Source organism: Pyrgilauda ruficollis, unplaced genomic scaffold, assembly GCF_017590135.1.
Source record: "Pyrgilauda ruficollis isolate IOZ18807 unplaced genomic scaffold, ASM1759013v1 scaffold145, whole genome shotgun sequence".
Lineage (NCBI taxonomy): Eukaryota > Metazoa > Chordata > Aves > Passeriformes > Passeridae > Pyrgilauda > Pyrgilauda ruficollis.
Window position 1 is genome coordinate 513,706 of NW_024513099.1, and position 24,716 is coordinate 538,421.

The following is a 24,716-nucleotide window of genomic DNA, read 5'->3' on the forward strand; positions in this document are numbered from 1 at the left end:
TCCTGCATGTTTTTGCATACTTCCTTTCCAGTCCCTGAGCACTGGCCATATTTGAATGCCATGTGTTGGTCACAGTAAAAGCACGCAGTTACCTGTTCAAATTATATCTGGAACTGTTATCTCTGTGCAGCCTGAATACTCAAACCTCTGTTTTGGGAAGTAACAAGTAAGCCTTTAATGCCCATCATTCGCACAGTTCACCCACTAGACAAATTTAGGATTTCAGTGCCAGACAAATGAGTGCTTTCACACAAGCTGCCTCAGCATGAATTTCCCTTGCCCCCTTGAGATCTTCCAAGGTACCATTCCTCTGGAAACTGCTGGTCTCTGGCAAGCAGCGTGCATACCCTTTTCTGTTTGCTGGACTTCCTAGTGATCACAAAAGCAAAATCAACCCCTCCTGTTCTGAGGGATTGGTTCTGCTTCCCTGACATTACATCTGAGCCTGCACACAGTTACACTGGCATTTATGTCTCGATTGTCATCAGACCTGGCAGCATCACAAAGGTGGTGAGTCAGGCTCAGGCTTCTTGCAAGAACAGCATGTGGTACCAGAGATGGAGGAACAGCATGTGATTTAGGTCCAAGCAAGCATAACTGAGCAAACCTGTACTTTAAGAATGTTGTTTGTAGGATTTCGGCTCTGAGCATAGGTAGTCTCATGTCTCTTTTCTCCTGCCAGCTGCTCCTGTCCTACTCCCACTTCTGTCCTTCCTGTATTTTCTCTGTTCATAAAAGAAACTTCCTGTTCCTTTAGTCCTCATGTCCTTCATCACTGGGACATGCATGTCCCTCCCCATCCTCTTCCTCTGCACCTCAGCATCTACCATGAGGCATTCCGCCTTTCTCTTACCAGGTTTCTGCCCCACAGGCCCATCTTGTGGGTTTATAGCCTCTTCTGGTAGGAAGGCAAATAAATCTGGTACACCTGTCTTTATAGACCCAGCAATTAAAAAAGGAGGCTTCTCTGGAGAACCACAATCATATACAAGAACAAATAGGAAAACTGAAGAGAAAAAAAAAAAACCCAAAACAATCTAGGCTTTGTCTTCCATTCCCACTTCTAATTTCTCTCGTAATATGACCATGACCAGGAATGAGCTAATCTATCCATTGTTGGACACACATTAACTTTTCAGAGGACCTGGTTAGGAAGCCATGGGTCATGCCAGGGCCTTGACAGGCAGATGATAGTCTTTCCCTCCAATGCTAGAAAAAGAATAAATGAGATATTTGAGAGGAAGGTTTTCCAGAATATACTCAAGTGTCTAATCAAGACACAGCCCTTTCAGGAAACTTGTATTGGCAACCATCTTAAACCTCTGCACTTAATGGGGAAGTAACCATGCTTTTTTTCCCCCTGAGGTACACACTTATTTAAAATTTAAAACAAAACAAAACAAAACAAACAACAACAACAAAAAAAAAAAAAAAAAAAAAAAAGAAAAAAAAACACCACAGCAGCCAACAACTCCCCTCCCACTTGTAATTTTGCTCTTTGGTCAACATTCATTTCTTTCTTGTATCTTTCCCCTCCTCTATCCCATCCCAGTTCACATCACCCCCTTTCTATGTCCCACAACAATGGGAATTGTCCTGAGGCTCAGAAAGTCCTCTTATATGCCTGAATAGCATCATCTTCAAGGGCAGTACAACTGCTGGCTGAGCACCTCAGGCAATATACAGCAGAGCAAACAAGAGTCAGTAACAATAACCACTAATGTCTGAAGATCACAAGAAGCAAAGATTTTGCATTAAAAGCTGTGAAGAAGAGCTGAAGACAAGGATTTTAGGTTATGTCCAGCTTTTCAGGTTACTCATAGATAGCTTCAGTGCATTGTCTGTGCCATACTCCAGCTGTCTGGAGATAAGATAGAAAAAAAAATATTATCTGTCCATTCATCTAGATGGACAGGAGCTCTTTGGTTTTTTTCTTAAATAACTGAAGCAGGCCTGAGATCAATTCCATTTTTTGTTGAGGAAATTAGTTTATTAAGAGGCTGGTGACTCACCATCTGTGGTAAGCCTGTGCATTGTTTTGGCTTGGCACACTCCTGCCTATCTGATTTTTCCTGTCCTTCAGGTTCTGTGGTCAGTGGTAAAAACAGCTGCAGCTGTAAAGCCTAACTCTTTCCCTACTGTAGAATTTTGCAGCTTCAATTTTAATGATAGTATCCTTGCTAAGGTATGCAAAGGAAGACTAGTGATTTCCAGCACATTTACCCAGACTTTCTAATTGTCACGGTCTTGTCTGGGCTATTGTCTCTGTTGTAAATTCTGTTATAATCAATTATTTACTCATCCATTTATTTATTTCACCCGTTGGTACTAAAAAAAAAATTACCCTGTAGGTACATCAGCTGTTGCAATGCAGACAAATACAGAGAACAGAAACAACCTGCATTTCACTTTAGAGAAGTGACAAGGGTGACCCATCAGCTTTAAGAAACTCTTGGCAGTGCTGATCTTTGACTATCTGGTCTCACTTCAACCATCAGCCTGCTGCCATCCAAAGAGATTAGGAAGTATATGTTAAAGGTGAGAAAATGTCATGCAAACCCCACCATTCAGGCCTGAAGTACCATTTTTTAAATTGCATAAACTAATATAACTTTAATATATTTAAATGGTCCAGAGTTCAGATGCAGGAAAAAAAAAAAATAAAGAAAAACAACATGCCTGCCATGGAGATTACTAAAGACCCTGATCTCTTCAGCTTAGCTTGGAGATGGCTGAGAGGTGGCTTGAATTATTGTCTACAAGAATCTTCACAGGGAGAAAAATCACACGTTCCAGAAGCAGAGAGAGACAGACCAGAGCAGAAAAGCAGGCAAATTTCTGGGTGCAAAATTCATGCAGCTTCAGAATGGAAATAAGGTAACTGTAGTTTAAAAGTGAGGCTGTTATTCATTGGAATAAAACATAAAAGGAGAAAAGGAGTTTGTCATTCTCTTTGTATCATGTTTAGTAGTGTCCCTTAGCAGACAGAAGGTTAGTGCAGAAGCAAGTGGATGAGTTCAATAGCCTGCAGTAATCTGGAAATCAATTTTAAATGCTTGTGATGGTCTCTTTGGGCCTCAAATATGACATGCATTCATATCACCCTACCACAAGCAGTTGGCACTGAATGAGCAGATCAAGATTGATGGATGAACTCCAAAGATTAATTTAAAGAATTTTAAGCCACAAATAACTGCAACAATCAACTTTCTCTGTTTAAATTTGTATCTTTACTATGGTACACGTGGAGAATATTTGCTGTATTTTGGCAATATAGAATATCACTCGGAAATTTTGTGATGTTTATGACTACCTAGTGTTAATTTAGAACAACCTGTTCCCCACAGTTGGTGCAATACGGTTAAAACCTGTAACAAGACCAAGCAAATTGTGTTCCCTAAACATAGCAAAAAACTCACTGCCTTAAAATCCAAATAAATTATTATAGTATAATAATACTAATAATAGTGCACTAATGCTATGAACCACAGGAGGCCTTACAGAAATAGATGTCAAACATGAGTGAAACCTTTGAGAAAAAAATACTTTAATTTCAAATGAGATCTCCAATTATAATTAATTTAAAAGAGAGTGAAAATTAGACCACAACATCATTACCAAGGCCTGGAGGTGAGTGGCAACTTGTGAACTAACTGGCTTTATGATAGCTTCTGAAAATCTATGAGATGTACTCTGAGAGAGAGATAGAGGGTGCAAAATTCTAATCACAGCAAAAGGAAGGAAGGAAGGAAGGAAGGAAGGAAGGAAGGAAGGAAGGAAGGAAGGAAGGAAGGAAGGAAGGAAGGAAGGATTATCAAATAACAAGTATAAATGCTGTTCCTAATAATTCATAGTTTAAAGACTGTTAAAGAAAGTGTTTCTCCAGGGAAAACATGACCCCACTCCCCTCCTCAGCTTCAAGATGGTCAATATTAGCAATTCCCAGAAGAACTATTTTTGCTAAACCTAAACACTGCGAATTACATCTAGTGAGACTTTTTCCAGCTCTGTGACAAACACTGCTGCAGCAACCTCCTTGAGGAATGATGTGGCAGAAATTTGTGCAGAGCAGCCACTCAGTATGGAAGTGCTGCATAGCAGCCCCTGTCAGGGCACCCTCCTGCAAAGTAACAGTCCCTCTTTTAGTCCAAAGAGAATTAAATAAGCCTACACTGCTGGAAGCTTGCATCATGCTCCCAGGAGGTTGTTGTGTGGGTCTGACCAACCCAGCCTAAGGAAGGAGCTGATGGGGTTCCCTGCCCTGATCTTAGCAAGTACTGGGATCACAGGGTTTCCATGTGATGCAGAGATGGTGCTCCCACTGCCTCCTGAGCTTTCAGAGAAAAGAAGGAACTGTTTTCAGCAGGTTATAAAAATGTACTTCTGCACAGCCTTCAAGAGGGACAATCTGAGCAAGAAAGCAGCACCAAATTCACAGAGGCGGGGGTCACAGTAAGGGCATTGATCTATTCCATATATCTTCTTGGCTTTGTTTTGTTGAACTCCCTGCTATGTGTGAGAGGATTTTGCTTCCACTCTGCAAGGGCTAACACTCCCTCTGTGTGCAGGGCAGACACTACTGTCCAGCCCAGGTACCAAGGATCAGTAGCTTTTGGATAGAGTATTTAATTTATACAGCACTTGGTGTGAAAAACAAGATATCTCTTGTAAAAAACAAGATAGCTTTCGTGAACTGAAGCTGTACATCACCAGCTAACATTAATGTTTATTGGAAAGATCAATACCCATATAAGGATGAATTTGGATGTCTGGGGGACACAACATTTCAAACCTTTCTAATAAGAAAAGATCCTCACTACATAGTTTAGAGGTTGTCTATAACCATCCAATTCAATTTGGTACGTGCATATTTGGGTACATGAGTAAAATGCATCCATTCTTCTATAAGTATACACACCTGAATATTTACTTTTTTTTTTTTTTTTTGTCTGTTTGGCCTTGTTCAAACCTAAATGACTCTGTGCAGAGTCCTGAATGACGTTTTAGAAGTCCACTATGACCTATTGCTTATTTCACTTTGGTCCCAGTAGCTTTGGAAAGGACTTTGGCATGTTTACCTTCAAGTTACTCATCATGTAGGCCCGTGGTTTGTTTATACACTGTAGCCTACTGAAATTTCCCCCTTTTCTTTTACTTAAGGAAATAGGCCAAAGGTGATTTCAGGGTCCCTGTTTGGATATGCATCACCAATTCAGAGACCTTTGGCTTCCTCTAGTAAGTCAGGGACATCTTAAATACCATCTTGCTCTCACATTTTTCCAGTGAGCATGAGAAATGTCAGTCCATCAAGAGAAAATCTGACCTTAAGTTTAAAACAACTGAGGATACTGTAATTAGACTGAAGTGAGCCCTGGTGTAATCATGCATTTTTGTCTCAAACATGATAACATACTTTTTTTTTTCCTTAGAATAAATCGATCAATATTTATGTTCAGTTTTCCAGTGGCAGTAGTTTAGGTGGTTGTTCTTTAACTGGGGGAGGGCTGAAAGAGGAGAAAAGCACAGAACTGTACTTTTCTATCAGGGATGATCCCCTGCTCCTGGCCATGCTCCAGCCTTGCTTAGATTGTTTAGACTGAGGAGTGCGAAGGTTTCAGGAAAGAGCATACAGTAACTTAATTTATTAGTAGCAAACCATGCCAGAAATCTGTATTTTTATCATTTTCTACTAAATTTATACTATATGCAGCTCAATAAAGACCCATGAGTCCTGAAGAAAAGATTACATAACTAAAATGATTGTCATTATTTACCACTGTCTCTCTTCTTTGACACCTCACTTTCTGCCATCAGTCAGAACCCTGACTTTACCCTTTTCCTTACAATCAGTGGGATGTTTGTATTGGTTAAAGCACTTTAAGAAGGATATACAAATCTTGGGAGAAAATCAGTGACAAAATTTCTTCATAAAGTACAAGTGTTTCATCACACACTTTGCTAGGCATGAATGGAGGAAGAAAATCTCCTCTCAACCTTACTTGAGAAGTCCATGTCACACCACTGATAGTCCTTCCTCAGAAACTGGAAATAGTTTTTTAAAACAAAATAGAAAAGTAATTTTTCCTTGGTTTGTTTTTTTGGGGTTCTTTTTTTTGGTTTTTTTGGGTTTGTTTTTTTTTTGGGTTTTGGGTTTTTTTTTTTTTTTTTGTTTTTTTGTTTGTTTGGTTTTTTGTTTTGTTTTGTTTTGTTTTGTTTTGTTTTTTTACTCTTGTTGGATTCATCACCAAGGCAGGTTTTCCACGATGAGGAAACCAACTATGGTGAACAGTCTGCTGAGAGAGCATCACGAGCCCTCCCATTCTGCTCCTCTGGATATGATAATTACACCAATGAAGTGATTATATGTCATTTAACTCTAACAGAAGTTTCCCCAGCTCAGTGAAGGAGGTGAATTTTCAAGGCAATTTTACAAGAAAAGGCTCTCTTACCCCAGCTGACCTGATTTAGGAATATAAAGTACAGACTACACCTGACTGAGCAAGCAGCCCTCATCCCTTCCTTCCCAAACACAAGATAATCCTCCACAATTGCTTCAGGGATACCAGTAATGCAGTGGTGGGGTACTAGAAACAACAGTTTGGTGCTTCTCACAGGGAAGTGGGCACATGACTATTAAAAATGACCATTTATTGTAACAGTTTCTTTACTTAAGAGGATTTTGTGAGGTAAAAAACAAAGACACTTTTAAAGGTCCATTTATTGCATAGTAATCAATATACCCATGTAGCCCAGTACCTTTATCCATATTACCAACTGCAATTATAAACAACTTGTGAAAAAACCCATTAATCAGACTTTTCCCTATGTTTAAAACCTGATTTCTTCTAAACAATCCTAGCAATATAGTTTTATGTTTAAAATTAGAATCTAAAATTATCTAATTTGAAGCAATATTATATATAAGTAAATGGCAAGATGAACTTCAGCCCAGAAAATGCCTTTAAAACACTTAGTGTTTAAAGTATTTAAGTCACCTCAGTCTTCATGACAGTAAAACACACATCAATATAGCCATCACTGCTAAACGTATTTCAGCAGGAAGTTGGCATATACAATTTCAGTTTCAATTTTGTCTGTCTCTTTACCATGCTGACTGAGGACTGAAAGAAGTCTCATCATATAAAGGCCCCATCCTCCAGCTGCCTGAAGGTCCTGCTGCACTGCATCTATGCAGTGCTACTCATGCAGGGGTCCTCCTTCATCTACAGCTGGTTGACATCTAGGGAAAAAAAAAAATCCCAGGAGAAAACTTGTTCTTAAGAATAGCTGTACTGTAAATTTAAGCAGTGGAAGATACTGCCTGGGATTTTGTTTCGGGCTGGTTTGGGGTTTTCCCACCCCTCACACAAGGTTTGATGCTGGCAGTGAGCCCAGCAGTGGGGAGCTGCCATACCCTTAAGATGTGGCCTCCAGCCCTCTGGGCTGCTTCTCAGGCACCGAGAAAAAGAACAGCCTCACTACAAACCCAGCTGCTTCTCTGCGAGACTGTTGTACTCTGCTTCCCCTTGTCTATACAATTTTGGACATGACAGCTTTTCACAGCACAGGACTAGCTGTTTCCTATGCACGTGTGAAATAGACCAGAGCCTAGACCTTGCATGGTTTCTACCTACAGAGTTTATAATAACAGGAATAACTATGCTAATAAAAGTTTCAAGTATTCAGCCCCACCCACCTGTAATCTAATCATAACAAACAGGTCTTTATCATGTAAGGCAGGGGACAGCAGTGATAATTGCAACAACTGCCTGAAATGCTTTTCTTCTATGCTGACAAAATACTTTCATTTCTCGTTATAAGTAGCACCCTTGCTTTAGTTCCTGCTGCACAGCTATTGCCTGGCTTGCCTACAATCATTGTTAATCACAATAGCTGTGAATTTGCCAATATTTATGTCTTGGCAACCAAAATTTTTTTCCAGATCCATCCTGCATATTTTTTACTTTTTACCTCTTGACTCTGTGCATTGTAATGCCCATATAATAGTGTTCTTTTAGGGTCTTTTTCTAGTGGTTTGGTAAGACTATTGTCTTATTTGCTGGGCCTCAGCTGGAAATATATGTTTTATTTTGCTTTTGATCCTACTCCAGATCCTACCAAAACTGCAGATGATGAAATGCATCTAGCTCCATAATATGCTAATTTATCCTAATTGATCAGGTTTGACCCAGAAACTGGAGAAGTCTCAAATGATATATGCTGATTTTGTGCAATAGTGTGCTCCACAGTCAGTCACAGTGAGAGCTGTTACCTCTAGAAGCTGAAGCTATATTTTTCAGCACTAAGTACTTCTGAATTCCAGAAAGTGGTTTGTTTTTGTTTTTTTTTTTTTTTTAAAGAGGTATCAATTCTTCTTGGGTTACTTAGTTTTTAGGCATTTATTTCAGTTTTTTTTTAGACTAAGGTCATATTTCTACTAGCATGCCTTCGCAAATGTGTCAGCACTGAGCATGCATTTTACAGACGTTATTCATTATTTCTGTAATACAGAAACCCTTCTTAGCATTCTCAAGTGTTCAGTCTACTTAGTTACTGCTGTGTGCTCCACATGGAATAAAAATGCTCAAGCATCATGCCGGCATGTATGGATAATGTATCCATAATCAAAGATGCAAAGAGAAATGCATATGTCACATCAAGCTGTGCTCTCACTTGGCTCAGTTTGAGATTGCAGCTGATTAAACATCATAGTGGCTCTAGTCAATCTTGTCTACCTACCATGAGATTTCTGCCCACTTTAATGAACATGTTTTTCATTACAAGGTCTAGGAAGACTGTCCAAGCAGTGTATCTTTTCTTCATATTTTTCTGCAACTTTGGAGCTACCACAGCAGAGAAATATTAACTCCTTCAGTTCTGAAGTCACAGTTTCTTCAAAAACTCATTTAATTGTTGTGCCCTTGTCTGTCAAGCAACATTCCAAATAATGTTTTATTGCAATTCTTTTCACAGATGGGAAAAGACATCACTCTTACCCCCCAAAAAGATATTTGTTAAGAATTGTATTAGATGCATCCTTTAGCACTAATTTTATTGTCAAGCTTAATTACTGCATTAGTCGCATTAGTAGATTGCTCTGCAATGTCCATTATTACCAGGTAGGTGGAACATCACCATGCATGTTCCTGCAAAGGCATGTCAGAAGGAAGACAGGAGATGCCTGAAAATGAGAAATATTGCAGGCTGCTTTACTTAGCAGCTGGATCTAAATCCACTGAGGTGAAGAAATACTAAGTCCTGAGGTGCATTTCTGGCAACACAAAGTGCCATATGTACCCTGCAGCTAGGAGGATTGTCCCTGCCATCCCCACACCCAGAAATGGGGAATGGGATATGGAGACTCCCTTCTGAGGGAGACACAGCATTCATTTGCTGAACAGACCAATCATGCAACAGCTCACCTCCTCAGAGGGCAAAATTTAGGTACTACTAAATATTATTAAAGCTCATCCATCCCTGGCTACCTTATATATATGTCCTTGTGGGCAAAAACACCAGCCCTGGGTGCACTAGCATGGAAGACTTGTGGAGCCAGGAATGGAGGAGTCAGGAATGCTCTCCTGCATCCCCCCAGCCGCAGACAGCAGTTCAGGAGAGTGCAGACGTGTGCCGGCAGCAAAGGATGATGGGCTGCAGAACTGCTATCTACAGAAAGCCTCTGCTAGAGTACCCCATGCAGAGTAACTGCTGCACAGCTTAGAGTCCATCAGCTAAAAACCCGGAAGGAAACTCCGGCACACCAGCTTTCAAATGCAACGAGGAAAAGTTGTAGCCTAGTGACTGACAGTAAGAAAAGTCAGTGAGTTAAAAATGTAGTGACCTGGCCAAAGGCTGAGGGAAAATAAACTTCAGAAGTATCTCCTTGCAAAGGTCAGAAGGACAAGGCTAACAAGAAACAAAAGAAAGCAATGAGAATGTCAGGAAGAAATTCCAGGAAATGGCAGACAGGGTATTTGTGAAGATAGTCTAAGGGATAAAAGATTGCAGGGAACCTGTCTGTTTCAAAACCAAACCAGCTGCAATTACTTGCTCTGATTAGAAGAAACACAGGAGCCATCCTTCCACATGTATGGCTTGTCTTATTCACAAGCACATAATGACCTAAAAATTAAAAAGGAACAATAGCCAAAAGGACATATGAGGAGATGAAAATAAAGAAATGGTGTCAGCTTGCAGATAAAAGAATCAGAAAGGTTGAGCTATGAAATCAGTTTCAACTATCATGGGACATGAAAAACAATTAAAGGAGTTTGATAAAAGCATTAGAAAATAAAATGAGACAAAAAAAGTTGCAGTCATTCAATAATGCAGAAAGAGTCCACGACAGATAAAAGCAGAAGTGTGGTAATAATAACCCAAAATACGTATGATTTTAGCATGAAATAAATAGGAAGAAGCACAGTTCAGACTAGGAAAAAAACAGGTGGAATATATTTTAGGAAAAAATGTGTGGCAAAACCTAGTGAAACTTGCTATGAAATCCACCAGGCCCTAACAAAAGCAATTTGAAATTATCAGTTTGAGATGATCAGTGATTTTCCTCCAAGTCATGGAAGGACAGGGCAGTCCCGCACTGGAGAAGAGCACGTCTGAAGAGAAGGGATTCACAAAAACTCAGCAAATTATAAGTCAAATGGCCTAATTGTGACATTAAAAAAAAACCAAAACAAAATGCACCACAAAGAAAAACCTGCTTCAATAATTTATTAAACTACCAGTTAATGTTCACTCAGGGAGCAACATGCTCAAAAGTACAACACAGACTTCTCAAGAACAACTCATGTCAACTCCAATCTAATTTCTCTATTGAACAGGCTAAAAGGTGTAAAAGAAAAGCAATGGATACATTAAGGGGATCTTTTGTACAGTTTTTGATATCCTTTTAAAAAGCTAAAAAAAGTATGCAAATAAAAGCTCTATAAATATATACAGAACAAAAGCAAACTTCAAATCCTTGCTAGCCGATTTTGTTGCGTAACTGGTAGAGCCTGTCATGTGGGACTGCTTTCTTCTGAAAACATTTCAGGTTAATGATTTTTCCATTAACTGCTTTTAAAACAAATTTTAAAAAAAATGTGAGATACTCCCAAAATTGGAGAAGAGTACTGCACTGCTGGTAAGGTTTTGACTGAGATATTGTGACCCTTGGCTATGACTTAAGAAAGCTAAACACAAATGGAATAGGCAAAAGGTTAAAAAATGTAATAGGCACAGACTGTGGGTAAAGGCTAAAAGAACTTGTTTACTCCAGGAAGAAAAAACAATGCCTCCCAATGCAGACAGATTATTGTTTTGCTCCCTACATGGAATTAAGAAAAAAAATTACAAATTTTCTGTAAAGAAGAATAAAACTACATTTTTAGCCGTATTATGTAAGGTTAAAATTTAGTTCTATAACTGTAGCTGTAATATTAATGACTGAGCCTGGCCATCTAGGATATGTGGAATTGTACCACATGAGGATTTTGTTTGAACATACAGGACTGATTTCATACAGCTTTCTTGTATTAGTGCATGCCAAATCAACAGGAATAAATGATTCCTTGAGATTTCATTCAGATTCACACTGCTGCTTTTAAATAGGAGTCCAAGTAGTCTACAGAAGTATGCTAGGCTACATTTTGGCTTTTCATAATGCAATATGCCAAGAGGATTAAAATTCTTCCACTCATACAGCAAAGCAAGGCGTTGTTGTGGGGTGTCATATCATATTCTGAATATATCTAGAAGAAGGAGATGCTTTTCCTCAAACCTGCTCCTCTCTAAGCAAGCAATGAGGGAGGAAGTGTGAAGAGAAGTTTTTTGTTGGGACTTTTTGGCACAGCTTTTGAGCATTTGGGGTCTGGTGTGGGTTTGTTTTTTGGTTTTGTTTGTTTGTTTTTGTGTTTTGTTTGGGGTGGTTTTGTTGTTGTTTTGTTTGGTTGGTTTGTTGGTTTTGTTTGGTCTGGTTTTGTTTTGTCTCAGGACCAGAGATCCTGCAGGGAAGAGGGAAACAGAAGGGAACAATGCAGCCATGGCATCCAGGGCTTGTTGCAGAGAGTAGTTGTGCCCCAGGCTGCACTCTCAGCCCAGCTCTGGACCTTAAAAACTGAGGCTGCAAGTCTTTGGAAAACACAGGGGATAAACATACATTTTCACTATCTCTAGTGCACTGAGCAAAGATATAAAAATTTGTTTGTATGGCCCATATTTTCTAGAGATGGTATTAGCAAGGTTAGAGTTTATGTAAGTAACCTCTGCTGAGGTATGAAATAGAAAGTACTGGTCAGAGATGGGATCTTAGACCATTCCAACTAAAATTATCGAAGTACTTGTCACAGAATCACAGGATAGCTGGGATTGGAAGAGACCTCTGGAGATCATTTAGTACAGCTCCCCTGCCAAGGCAGGGTCACCCAGAGCAGTTGACACAGGGACGCGTCCAGGTGGTGGGTTTGGAATGTTTCCAGACAGGACAACTCCACGTCCTCCAAGCTCAGTCCATCCCAGAGCTCTACAACCCTCACTGCGTCACCCGGTCCCTCACGCCCCCATTCTTCCCTCCCGCGCCTCATTCCCCCCTCACGCCGCACTCGTACCACCGGGGGCGGAGACACACGCCCAGCGAGGGGCGCGCCAATGGGGAGCCACCTGCCGCGGCCCCGCAGCCAATCGCGGCCCGCGGAACCGCTGCGCGACGCAGCCGCAGCCCCGAGTGTTATGAAGGAATGCCGGCGGCTCGGCCGATGGCGACCCGTCCTCGCCGCGCTTTGCGACGCTCTCCCCGCCTCCTCCCGTCGCTTTGCTTTACGACACCTGCCTTTCCCTCTGCCCGTGACCGTCTCCCCGGCCCGGGCGCACGCGGGGGGCGGGGCCGTCACGGCCAATGGGCGGCGAGAGCGCTGCGGTGACGGGGCGAGGTGCGGGGGGGAGGGGTGCGCGCGTGCGCTGCCGTAAAGCGGGCGGCGGGCGGCGCGTGGGGCAATTGTCACCGGCGGCAGTATCGCGGCGTGAGGCGGCCGGGCCGGGCGGGCTATCAAGGGATACCCCCACTGCCGCCGAGACGCCATGGCGGCGGCGCTGGGCCGCAAGGCCGCGGACTATGTGCGCAGCAAGGAATTCAGGGACTATCTGATGAGGTGAGCGCGGCACGGGGGGCGTCATCGCCGAGCCCACCTTCCTGCCCGGGCGGACGGCAGGGACCAGCGTTAGGTCCCCGAACCCCTCAGCTCCCAGCAGCCTCGGGGCGCCTGGGACGGGGTCGGACAGTTGGCACCGGTTGACCGCTGGTGAGGTCGGCCTCGCCGGCTGCTGGCCGGTGGAGAAGGCAGCGAGGAGCCGGTCCGGAGGTGTCGTGGTCTCGTTGTTCCCCTTGTCTCGCCCGTCGTCACCTCGGCTCCCAGGGGCGGCCGGGGCTGTCACTGTCCCGCCCCGGCCCGAGCAAACAGGCCTTGACCTTGAAGTGACGCGGCGTGCTTTGAAGCTGCAGCTGCGCCGCTCCGTGACTTTGCCGTCCCGGCTGTGACGGCCGCTAGTGCTGCCCCGCCGCGGGCAGGGGCTCGCTGCTGTACGGGGGTGGCAGCGGACACAGGAGCCCGGGACCAGGACAGTCTGACCGCTGCCTGACACAAGGGCAGAAAGAGCTTCGCTCTGCCTTGGGCAGAAGCGAACTTGATCATGCATGCAGTGTGAAGATCGGTTATTTGAATCTCTGAGTACGTGTAAATAGGTGTGTCTAGGGTTGTTAGAGTCCCGCTGTCCTGGGGACGTGGCTTAAGTCACTTCCTGGACAGCTCAGTGCTTGTGTCAAGCTTTGTCTCTTGCATGCTGGGGTAAGGGATATAGCAGTCTGGACTGAAACTACAAGACAGTCTTGTACAAGAAGAACAGTTTTGGCATACTTAAATCTTGTTGAACCACTGTGCAGGAGCAGTCTCGGGTGGGCAGGCTGAAATTTCTCTAGCTGACAAGCTGTTTAGCAAACTAAACAAATAAAAATGGTCTCTTCTAATAAAAGTGGTTGAGCAACCACTATAGCTCTTGCTTGCTTTTTTGCCTACATCTATTGCAACTGGTGTTTGATGTTGAGCAAGCATATGGAGGAGGACATCTGTTTATCTGAGAAATGTAGCCTTGGTTAAAGTAGCAGGATATAAGGCTGCACGGACGAGGGATTATAATGTAAAGCCTTAAACTTCAGGAGGCTAGACTTAGATTAGATGTTAGGAAGAAGTGCTTTACTGTGGGGATGGTGAAGCACTGGGAAGTTTGCTCAATTTGTTTGGTATTCACAAAATCAAAATGCACAGAAACAATGGCACAAAAATATGAGAAGGAAGAGAACAAACTTGAAGTGAAACAAAACTCCAGAGCAGACTTTTGTGATTCCTTTTGAAAGTCTTGAGTGTGCCATGTAAGCTCGATAGATGCATATGAGTGTTAACATTTAGTTGATTGTAACAGCATTCATGTGAAGCGTGTAAATAGCCATTAAACCAGTAATGTGCTTCAGAATTAGAAAAACAAACATCCAGGTGAGATAACAGCTGCCTCCTAATGTCATCACAGTTACTGGAAATATCTCTATCCTCACCCAAGACTGAGAGGGTTTTTTTTTAAAAAAACTTTCAGATGTACTTCATCTAGTTTTCAAACAAGCTGTATATGTGACTGTATTTCAGTAAAAAGAGCATTCCACAGGTTTCTACCATTGTGGATGGAATGTGCTGTATATATCTTGCTATAATGAAGATACCTGCTTAATTTCTAGTCCTGTTACAGGGTGTGTCATGAAGAGCTAAAGTCAGTTGCTCCATCTGCTCTAGCCTTTTTGTTTGTTGCTCACTAGGAGATAAGTGTCTAAGTTATAGGCTTTTTGTTGAGTTTAAAATTTAAATAGCTATCAGTAAAAGACTTGTCTGTCTTCTGCATAAGAAGAAATGGAGAGTTATCTCTTTGCATTTCTTCCTGAAGGTGATTTCTTCCCCAGACTACAGGACTCTCTCCTGAAAAAAAGTCCTTTCTTTGCTCATGGAGAAAAAGTGTCCTTAAAGCTCCTGAGACTTACTTTGGTGTCTGTTCTAAAAATCAGCATCTAATCATTGCAGGGAATTAAGGCTTTATAAACATGAAACTTGTTTGCCAGGATTAATGGATTAAGGTGCTGTTTGGGATACCAGTGATAGGCTTTAGATTGTTTGACCCTCAATAGAATAACTTAGGTTACCCAAAGTGGTGGATTAAGTGCTCCATTACTATGGCTTGGGGCAATCAAAACCCTGAAGACATCTGTTGGAATAAGTAGCTTTGATTTCAGCTTCATAACATGCAAACATGAAAGCAAGCATAATGATTGCATGCTGCTTTGCTCAGGTGGATATATCTTGCATTAGAATTGCATTATGTCATGGGTTAGCTTTTAGAGCTTGCACAAAAGTTGTGCAAGGAGAAGTTGCTTTTAAAACTGTCATAAAAAATAATTGGTCTGCCGATTTCACATCTGGCATTTCTCTAGTGGTTATTAATAGGGATCTGAATGACTGTAAATCACGCAAATACAAATTTACCATGTGTCCTAACGCTTCAAAATGAGCATAGTAAGAACATAAGCCATAGGCAGACTTTTCCTGCTTCTTGTAAAATGCAGCAGTAATGTTATTTAAAACGAGCTGATTAGCATATTAAAGCCTGGCAGCTGTAGGTATTGTGGACCTGAAGTTGCATTTTTTCTCAGATTCTAAAAATTACAGCTGTCACTATAGTCATGTTATTTAAGCCATTAATAGTAGGCAACTGCATCCTCTTATATCCTATTGATTTAAAACATCTTCTGAAAAACACCTAATAAAACAGCTTCCTTCCTCTTTTAAGACAGAACACATCATCATTCTAGACAACCTGTCATTTTCTGGTGATAGAAGCCTAAATTGCTTTGATCACATAATGAATTGCAAGGAATGCACAAATCTCCTGGTAACAGGAAAGGAAGCATGGACATTGCAGTGTGCTGGGGCACTTCTGAAATGTCTCTTTCTGATGACTCAGCACTAATGCAAATGTAGAGACTCTGTTAATATAGAGGGCTTTGAAATTTCATTCCCTGGAAAGCCTGAGCACTTAAAGCCAGCACCCACTGATGTGAGCTGTCCAGGAACTGTTTTTTAATTTAAGCAAACTTCAGAGGAGTTAGCATTGGTAATAGAACTAAAATTAGCTGATCTTCAGTTCTCTTTAGTAAATCTTTAAACATGAGAATGTAAAAACTTTAAAATAAAAAGTTCTCTGTAATGTGTGCTAGAAACTGAAGGACACACACCTGCTTGTCTTGTGTGCTCTGAGGAACAATCTGCCCTTTTGCAGAAGGGTAGTGCCCTTTCCACTTAGGGGATGGCACTGTAGGGAAAACACATAATGACAGTTCTCCTATATTTGCAGAATGGTCTCTGGCCTACTAATACTCTTATTAACAGAATGAGGAAAATACATGCAGAAATTTTAGAAAACTAAGTCTTTCCCACTGTAGCCTTTTTGGAATGAACTTAGTACCCATAACAAGGTATTGTCACCCTGGGTTTCTCTTGTCATGTCTAGACATTTATACAGAAAACTGACACTTGGAAACTGAGTAAATCCAACAGTTGTTGTTCACAGTTCTGAAAACATTAGTACAGTCTTTGTCAAGGGACTGAATTAAGTTCTTGGAAACTACTAATTTGGAATGGAGTCACTTCAGAAATAGATGCATGCACATGGTGCAGTATCCTCACTATTGGATGTGGTGCATGTGTTTGCAACTCTCTTGGCTGCAGAGCTTTGGGGCTGGATGCCTGTTTCCTGGGAGAGTCTATGTGCCCTTGGTTTGCCCTCTTCTATGTGTTCCACTCCCATGTGATTGTAAGGATAACCTTGTAAGACCTTAGCCAGAGCTACCTACTCTGTTAAAGTAGTATCAGTTTGATTTTATTTTAGGCTTTCACTTCCCTTGAAACAACTTACACTTTAAAAATTAAGGCTGACTTCTGTTGGCACAAAAATGTGGTACCAGAATACACATCTGAACTTGTTTAGTTAAGGTTTTATGAAGAAATTTAAGTTTACATTTGTCTTGTGAACATCAGTCAACTGTTGCTGCAGATCAAGGGAAAACAAATAACAAGTGGTTAGACTAGTCAAGGGCATCTAAACGAAGCACCTTGTAGTAAAGACTCACTGAAACACACATCCTTTGTGGTTCCCTAAGTAGAGCTGACTGTTCCCTTACCATAGCTATTTTAAAATGGTGATCTAAGAACATGGACATCAGTGTGAGGGAAGTGATAGTTAGAAAGGCTTCTATTAGCCTACCTATTTCTCATAAGAAATGCCTTATCTAAGTCATAATTCAGAACTAAGTTTTATTAGTATCTTCATTAGAAAGAAGGTGTTTAAAAGTTAGTAAGCTTTTGTTACAAAAGCTTCATAACAAACAATCTTAAATATATGCTGTAGTCTATCTTTTGTGCATAGATCGTTAAGTTATTACATAAACTAGTACCTACATTATCACTGAAATGAACCCCATACATGACAGAAGTGTAATTGCATATATTACTGAGAATGTGTTATAGCTCATATTTGGTACAGCCACAGTTGGCCCAAATTTAGTGACAGGAAGATATCTGGCAGTCTTTGGTTTGACCTACTTACAGAGGTATACAGAGAATTCCAAGCAACTTCAAAGCTTTCACTGAAGAATTTTAGCTGTTTAGCTTTGTCATGACAAAGCTTGATGTCTTTTGGCATCCTTTAAAGTAGTTGGAGTGGGATCTTGGGTGCTCTGCAGGGTTGAATGTCTTCCACTGACCATAATGGGATTTTATGTAGCTGGGAAAAAGAGCAGCAAACACTTGTAACAGTGATAGCTCTTGTGGGAAATGGGATTTTTTTTAAACACTAATATATTATTCAAAGTTAATGCCGTGACAGCTTCCTGACTTCTGCCTATTTTCTATTTGTGGTGCACTTTTGTCTATGTAGATTATGAAAGAAACTAATGTGAGGGTTTTTTTTCTTCTTTTTTTCATGTGCTTTTTGAATGGAAAACAATGATGGCGCACTTGAACAGTACGGTAAGAAAAGGGAGGGGATTTCTGGTTTCACATTGTTCCTAACTTCAGTAACTTGCTGTCTTTTTCCCTTAGTATTGTTATGACTTTGTCTGCACCTGAAAGGCATACTACAAACCTCCCGGACTGATGCCCTAGGAATATTTAATTGGAAGTCTGAGGTTAAGATGACCAAGTGTGTTAGCTCCTTCAGAATGTCTTAACTTAAAGGGGCTCTGGTTTTTTCCATACTCTTCTGCTAGGCCAATCAGAGCAGTGTGAAGCCCTATCTTCTACATAACAGTAGTACTGTTACAGAATCAAACTACCTGACTTATCTCTAATGGCCTTCAGGCCAGACAATAAATATACCTTACACTCTTCTGTCCTGGACCCTTTCAGTTTGCCCCTGAAACTGGAAGTGGGAATTTTATGCCTGTTGTACTGTGAATCATAATGTATGGAAGATTTATTTGCTCTTGTATCTAGTAATAGGTGTATTTTAATTTTTGTGGGACTTCAAAGGGCTGCCTGCCTGGAGGCACTTAAAGCCTGATAGCCATTTCAAGGTTCCAAATTAAACTCTTTGTCAGCAGAGACAAGCTGCTGCCGCAGTACTTTTGTTTACTGATGATTCTTCAGGTTGCACAGACTGGATTTGAGTGGTCCATAATCTGTGGTGTATTATTTGGTTATGTTCTAATGGCAATTTGTTAAGTAAAAATACCAAGTTGATTTAATTTACCTTTCAAAAAAAGTTGTCTCTCAGATTGTTAAAAGCTGTAAATATTTCAGAGATTCAAGAAAAAGCTTATTTTCCATAAACTACAGTTGTTCAAATGAGACCCCTGAAATGACTATAAAACCATCACCAAGTACAGGTAATGTCTCTCCACTTGAAGTTTGCTTTGGTGTGGTGTATAGGGTAAATACCATGTAGTCATGCAACTCTCCTCTGTTATGCCATGTTACCTCTGATACGCTTGAGAGGCTTTAAACATTACAGATGTCAATTTGCTTATCACTAGGAATACAGCAAACAAATGCTTTTATTCTGTTCTTCAGAATACTGTTATAAATCTGAATTTGCAGAACTACTATATTTTGCATATTGCACTGAAGTTGAACTATCAAAACTGTGTGTGTAACTTAAACTCACTTTTTTCTATTTAAGTTTCTTGTATTTCAACTGCAGGAAGCAAGTGTGGCTTTTAACAGTACAGTCCGACTGTACTGTTACAAGCAAGACTGGCAAGAGTATTTTAGAATTAAAATTGCAAGAAATTTAAATAACCTCTGAGAATTCCAAATCATTAAACATGTTACAATTACAGAAAGTGTCAAAAGAATGGATATAGCTGGTATCTGCAAAGCTTTTTCTTGTGAGGTGCATCTCTTTTTTTTATATCTGGCCAAGTTACTTTTGAGAATGAGTTTCTACTTAGAAGAAGCTGAGGCAAATACTGTGTGCATCTTCTGTGGAAAGAATTCTGGTGAAGCCTTATTGCTTATAACAGTAGCAGACATTGAACTTAAGTCACTGTTTTTCTTAGTTTAGAGTCTTTTAGATAATACTCATCAAAATAAACTTGTCAGTTTTTCTGATTTGATCCTTTCCACTTCTTGACTCTGTTCCATCTGTGTACACACCTGTTGCTAACTGCTCTCCTCCAACGTTTGTTGAATCACTGAGTTTTAAGTAATTACCAAATTGTTTCAGCAATTGCAGGTGTAGCTCAATTTGCTTTACTTGTTGGCCCTGTTCTTTCAAAGAGAGGGTGTAAGCACTCACAAGAAGATGCTTGCTGAGTTTCTCTTCATCCTCAGCACAAAATGAAAACACCTTCAGTTCTTCACTTCCTTAAGTCCTTATGTTTTCATTATATTTTTGAGGAGCCTTAATTGAAAGAGGGAAATTCTAATTCTCTGCACAGAAGTGAGCCATAAATCTGAAGTATCTGACAATGCCAATCAGATAGTTGATGACTGTTGAACTATAATTACACAGAATTCTGTTTCAATGGTTCTAGATAGTTCCTCTCTGATCTGAAAGAAGATCCAGAGTAGGTTCCTTTACCTTTCCTTCTGAAGAGTAGATCCCACTAAAAGAAAGGTTTAGTTTCTCTCTTACATTAAAAATAGTCTCTGTCTTTTCTTGGCATTTTACCAGTAACCCTGCCTTCTAGTTTTGTGTGGCTAAGAAAAAACTGTAGGAATGCTGCAGGAGATTTTTGTTTCTGTTTTACTTTATTTTTGTTTTTCCTCTTCACAGCACTTTTGGGGACCAGTTGCCAATTGGGGTCTTCCTGTTGCTGCTTTTAATGACATGAAGAAATCACCAGAAATTATTAGTGGCAGAATGACATTTGGTAAGTCCTGAGACAAACTTCTTGTTAGGAAACTGACTCCAGAACACAGTTGCTGTCGTTTAAGCAGGGATATGTTATTAGTTGTCTGCAAACTTGTGATCAAAGCAGATGTAGATATCAAATATCTTGTTACATAACTTTAGAGACCATTTAAATTGAGGTACTGAAAAACTGCAGGGATCTTTTCTGGAAAGCTTTCCACTAATTTGGGAGGGGAGAGTGAGGCAGCTCTTGACCCTTGACAGTTTTAAAGACCAGACAGTCTCCTGAAATATAACTCCTATTATCTTAAGCTATTGCACACACTTGTTCAAAATGTATCTCTTTACTCAGTTTTCTTCTTTGTATAAAGAACAGTGATCCTTTGTGGTTAGTGTGAGATTTAAATATTTATCAGCACTGACAAAGTGACAAAATGGTAATGATTGGTCAACAGGGTGCAAGAAGCAGCAAAGAAGGCTTTAACTCCTTGCAAAGCAGTTGTCTATGAGAGACTATCGTGACTCTTAATGAGAAATTATTTTTAAATGCATAAGCAATATTTTTCCACATCTCTTTGGAACATAGAGTTTTTGCCTAGATGTTTGTCTCTATGTTCAAATTCTTTTCTAGGATTGGAAATCTTGCAGTTTTAATTTATTGGCTTAACTTTGGCATTATATCTCTTCCTTAATTCACTTAATAACTTAATTGTGAGTAATTCTTCTTCCCACAAGCAAAATACTTTTGGCTTAATAAATTTTATAGTCCCATTATCATTATGCTCTGCTTAGAGTAATTCAGTCCCTTAATTAGCTTCATTGAGACAGAAGACTAGTTTAAATAGTCTCCAGTACAGCAAAACTGTTTTGCAAATAGTGTTTTGGTGGCACCTACCCAGTTCAGCAATGTTGAGAGACACCTTTTTAAATTTTTGCAGGTATATATTGTTTAGTCTGTGTATGGAACCTGGGGGATGGAAAAAGAATATTTGTACTTTTAAAAAGGCTGTTTTCCTTGAACAACTAATTTATCTTTTTTTTTTTTTTTTTTTTTTTTTAAGCCTGTCAGAACTTTACAAAACTAGGGAATTCTTGGGTTGTAATCTCCTGTATTTAAATTATGGTAGGAGAGTAGATCAAAATAGTTTCTCATCTTTCTGGAAAGCAGATAAGAAAGCTTCATGTTTCTGAATGTTCATGATTCCCTGGACACTGAAAGCTCCTGATCTTAAAATGTCCCCAGAAAGAACTGTATTTAAGTGATTAGTGTCTTTAAAAATACTTTGTCTTAGAAATTGTCAGAATAATAGTATATGACAGACTGTGTCTCATTGAGATAAAATCTTATTTTCTGGCTGAGGTAATTTAGATAATAAACTCAAAAGACTTCTGTTGCATCACAGGATAGTGTATGAGTAAAATAAATTTTTATGGAAAGCTGCAGCCATGTAGATTTTCTTGTGTAGTAGAAATGAGCACTCTTTTGTGTTTTCTTGCATTGGATCCTCAAAGTGGACATACTTGTAGGGCTGTTGGAAAACTCATAAGCAACAACATATCTTCCTGTCATTATATTTTTCTAGTAGGAGAATTGTGACTCAACAAAATGCAGATATTTACAATCTCTTAACAAGATCTATCATCTTTTCCAGCACTGTGTTGTTACTCCTTGACTTTCATGAGATTTGCCTACAAAGTGCAGCCAAGAAACTGGCTTCTTTTTGCATGCCACTTCACTAATGAAATTGCACAACTTATTCAAGGAGGACGACTGATCAAATACAGGCAAGTCACATTTTCTAATGGGGAAGTCATAAACTGATGGCTCCTGGAATACTCTGTTAGTGATTTTTAACTGTGGTGCAAAGCTCTGCATGGTTTCTGAACTTGTTTAACTTCATTACCTTTTGCAAAACTGTTAAGCTTGTTGTCAGTAGGCAGAACTTTCTACTTTGCACCTCCTTTGAACCTTCTGAGGTCTGCACATAGAAAAGGCAGGAAGCCCTTATGGTTATGAGGGAGTGTAGACAGGGCCTTCAGCAAAATAGCTGCTGGCTATTTTGGGGTTTTTTTTGTGCAGTCTTTTGGTTTGTCTGCATGTGTCCATCTTGGTAACTAATTCCTGAGATGGAAACATCCATAAACTGTGAAGGAGCTGTATGTTGTGGTTCGTTTTGGGGGAGGGCCCCCTAGGCTGTGAGTTCGCTGGCAGCAGCGGGCAAGCAAGGAGACTCCACACGGCTTTGAGGCTGCTGATTAGATGAGGGTTTATTGGGGGTCCCATCCCCGGGAACAGCATGGTTACTGAGGGAGAAGGGGGGAAGGGGGAGAGGGAGAGCCTAGGGGATGGAAGGGCCAAGAGGGGAGGAGAAGGGCTACTGCAGCTGTACATCTGGAAGAGAAGTCACACAAAACCTATCAGAGCTGACTGTTCCATACATGAGGTGGAGCCAACTGAGTGTGCCTCGGGAAGACTGTGATCAGTGTCACACCCCTGTTGTGCAGCAAGCAGTGCAGACACTGCCCCAAGCAATCCTGGTGATCAGGATCATGGGTTTTCTGTCTTCTGCCCTAAGAAATTACTGTGGAGCAATAGAGGATGAAACCTTCTGAAATATAAATTAAAAATGAAACTGTGCAAAACTGCAAGTGGACTTGTCTCTGCATAAGTTACTGACCAATGTCCTTCATTCATAAAGTTTTTGTAATAGCCATTGTATTTAAATATTCACTCTTATAAAAGCTGTTTTTCTTTTGGCAGGCTGGAGAAAAAGAACTAAATATATTACTTGAAATAAGCCAGGGAATGTATTCATCCTGAATGACAGCCAAGGAAGACATGCCACCCTACAGCTGCTGTGACAATTACAGTGGGGATGAAACAAACACCCAATTATGAATATGACCCCACGAAAAATTCTTCTAATAATTTTATCTTGCTTTTTAAAAAGTACTGTTCAGCAATGTAAACTGCTGCATTTCAAGTCTTGCTGCCTTACTGATCTTTAATAACTACCCTTTCAATAAAACATTAGCCACCCAAATAACAAGCAATATTTGAAAACCAACTTTATCTAACAGTCTACAAAAGTAGCCCATGATGGTTTGACAAAACTAATTTTAAAATCAACATGAACAGAGGTCAGTAAACAGAACTGTAGGTCATATCATTGTTTATCTTAAAAGCCATTTAACTTGAGTGCATTCATTCCTATTCTATTTTTTTCAACTTAAGCAGTGGCTTGCTGATGTACAAGAACAAATGTCTAGGCAGCCTGGAAGTGAGCAGCCATCCCTCTTCCCTCACTGCTTGCCTTTTCTCAGTAAAGAGACTTCATTAACATCCATTTTTATGTCAGACGCTATTTAAAGAAGGCTTGGAAAAACAAAAGCATAGTACTAAGTGAAGGAAGGCAACAAAGCCTGATACTGTTCTTTAAGAAGTTCTAAGTGGATTTTATTTCTCCCTACTGTTTGAGTTATTCTAGATATATGTAATTCTTACACAGGCAAAAACTAAACTTGTTTGGAGTCTAAGATCTGAAAGACACAAAGTGCCTTTCAGTAGTTTTTGACTTCATTGTGAGAGTGGTTTTCCTGCATTATCTGCCTGAAAGTTACATTGCTGTAAAGGTAAAGTTGACAAAGAATGTGAGAATGTATGTTACAGATTTTTTTCAGTGCAGTGGTTTTGAACAATAAACATACTCCAAATGGCAATAAAACTCTTGAATACTTGGAAAAATTTTGTTTTTCATACTGTGATAATAGACCCAAAAGTGAAATTTTATTATGGAGTGTCGCTTTATTACTGCAACAGCATGAAGCAAAAACAGGCTGAAAAAGTAAATGGTATGTACTGAATTTAGGTAAGTGTCGTGTGGATCCCAATACCTAAAACTTCTTCCCCCAGCAGCAAGAAGAGTGTGTGGGTACTTAGACTTAGCAGTTCTAGTGATAGGCAAGGTTGAATTTAGAGCTTTCATTATGCAACTAAGTCAGTATTAGCTAATGTCTTCTAGCAATTAGAGCAAATCTTAACTGACCATCTTCTAATTCTGTTGTGATGGTAACCCTTTTTGATGGGCATACAAGAAAGATGCGAATAGGGCATGTCTGCTGGATGGCTAAAGCTGATACTGCCTGCTGCTTCTTGCTTTAGAAAAGCTACTGCATAAAGCTGCCCCTTCAGTATTGTTGTCTTGTCACAAAAGTAGTCACTCCCCCTTTCTCCCTATCTCCTGGAAGTGAAGCACAGTTAGACTTCTGTAAAAATGAGTAGT

General features: G+C 40.2%; 1 protein-coding gene across 1 annotated transcript; it reads left to right on the top strand.

Annotated features, from left to right (window-relative positions):
• Positions 1 to 12,945: 12,945 nt before the first annotated feature.
• MPC1 (mitochondrial pyruvate carrier 1) lies at positions 12,946 to 24,178 on the top strand. The gene is made up of 5 exons (XM_041460574.1): positions 12,946 to 13,139; positions 18,104 to 18,107; positions 20,356 to 20,452; positions 22,086 to 22,218; positions 23,195 to 24,178. The coding sequence occupies exons 1-5, from the start codon at positions 13,069 to 13,071 to the stop codon at positions 23,211 to 23,213; spliced, it is 324 nt and encodes a 107-aa protein (XP_041316508.1). The 5' UTR covers positions 12,946 to 13,068; the 3' UTR covers positions 23,214 to 24,178.
• The last annotated feature ends 538 nt before the right edge of the window (positions 24,179 to 24,716 follow it).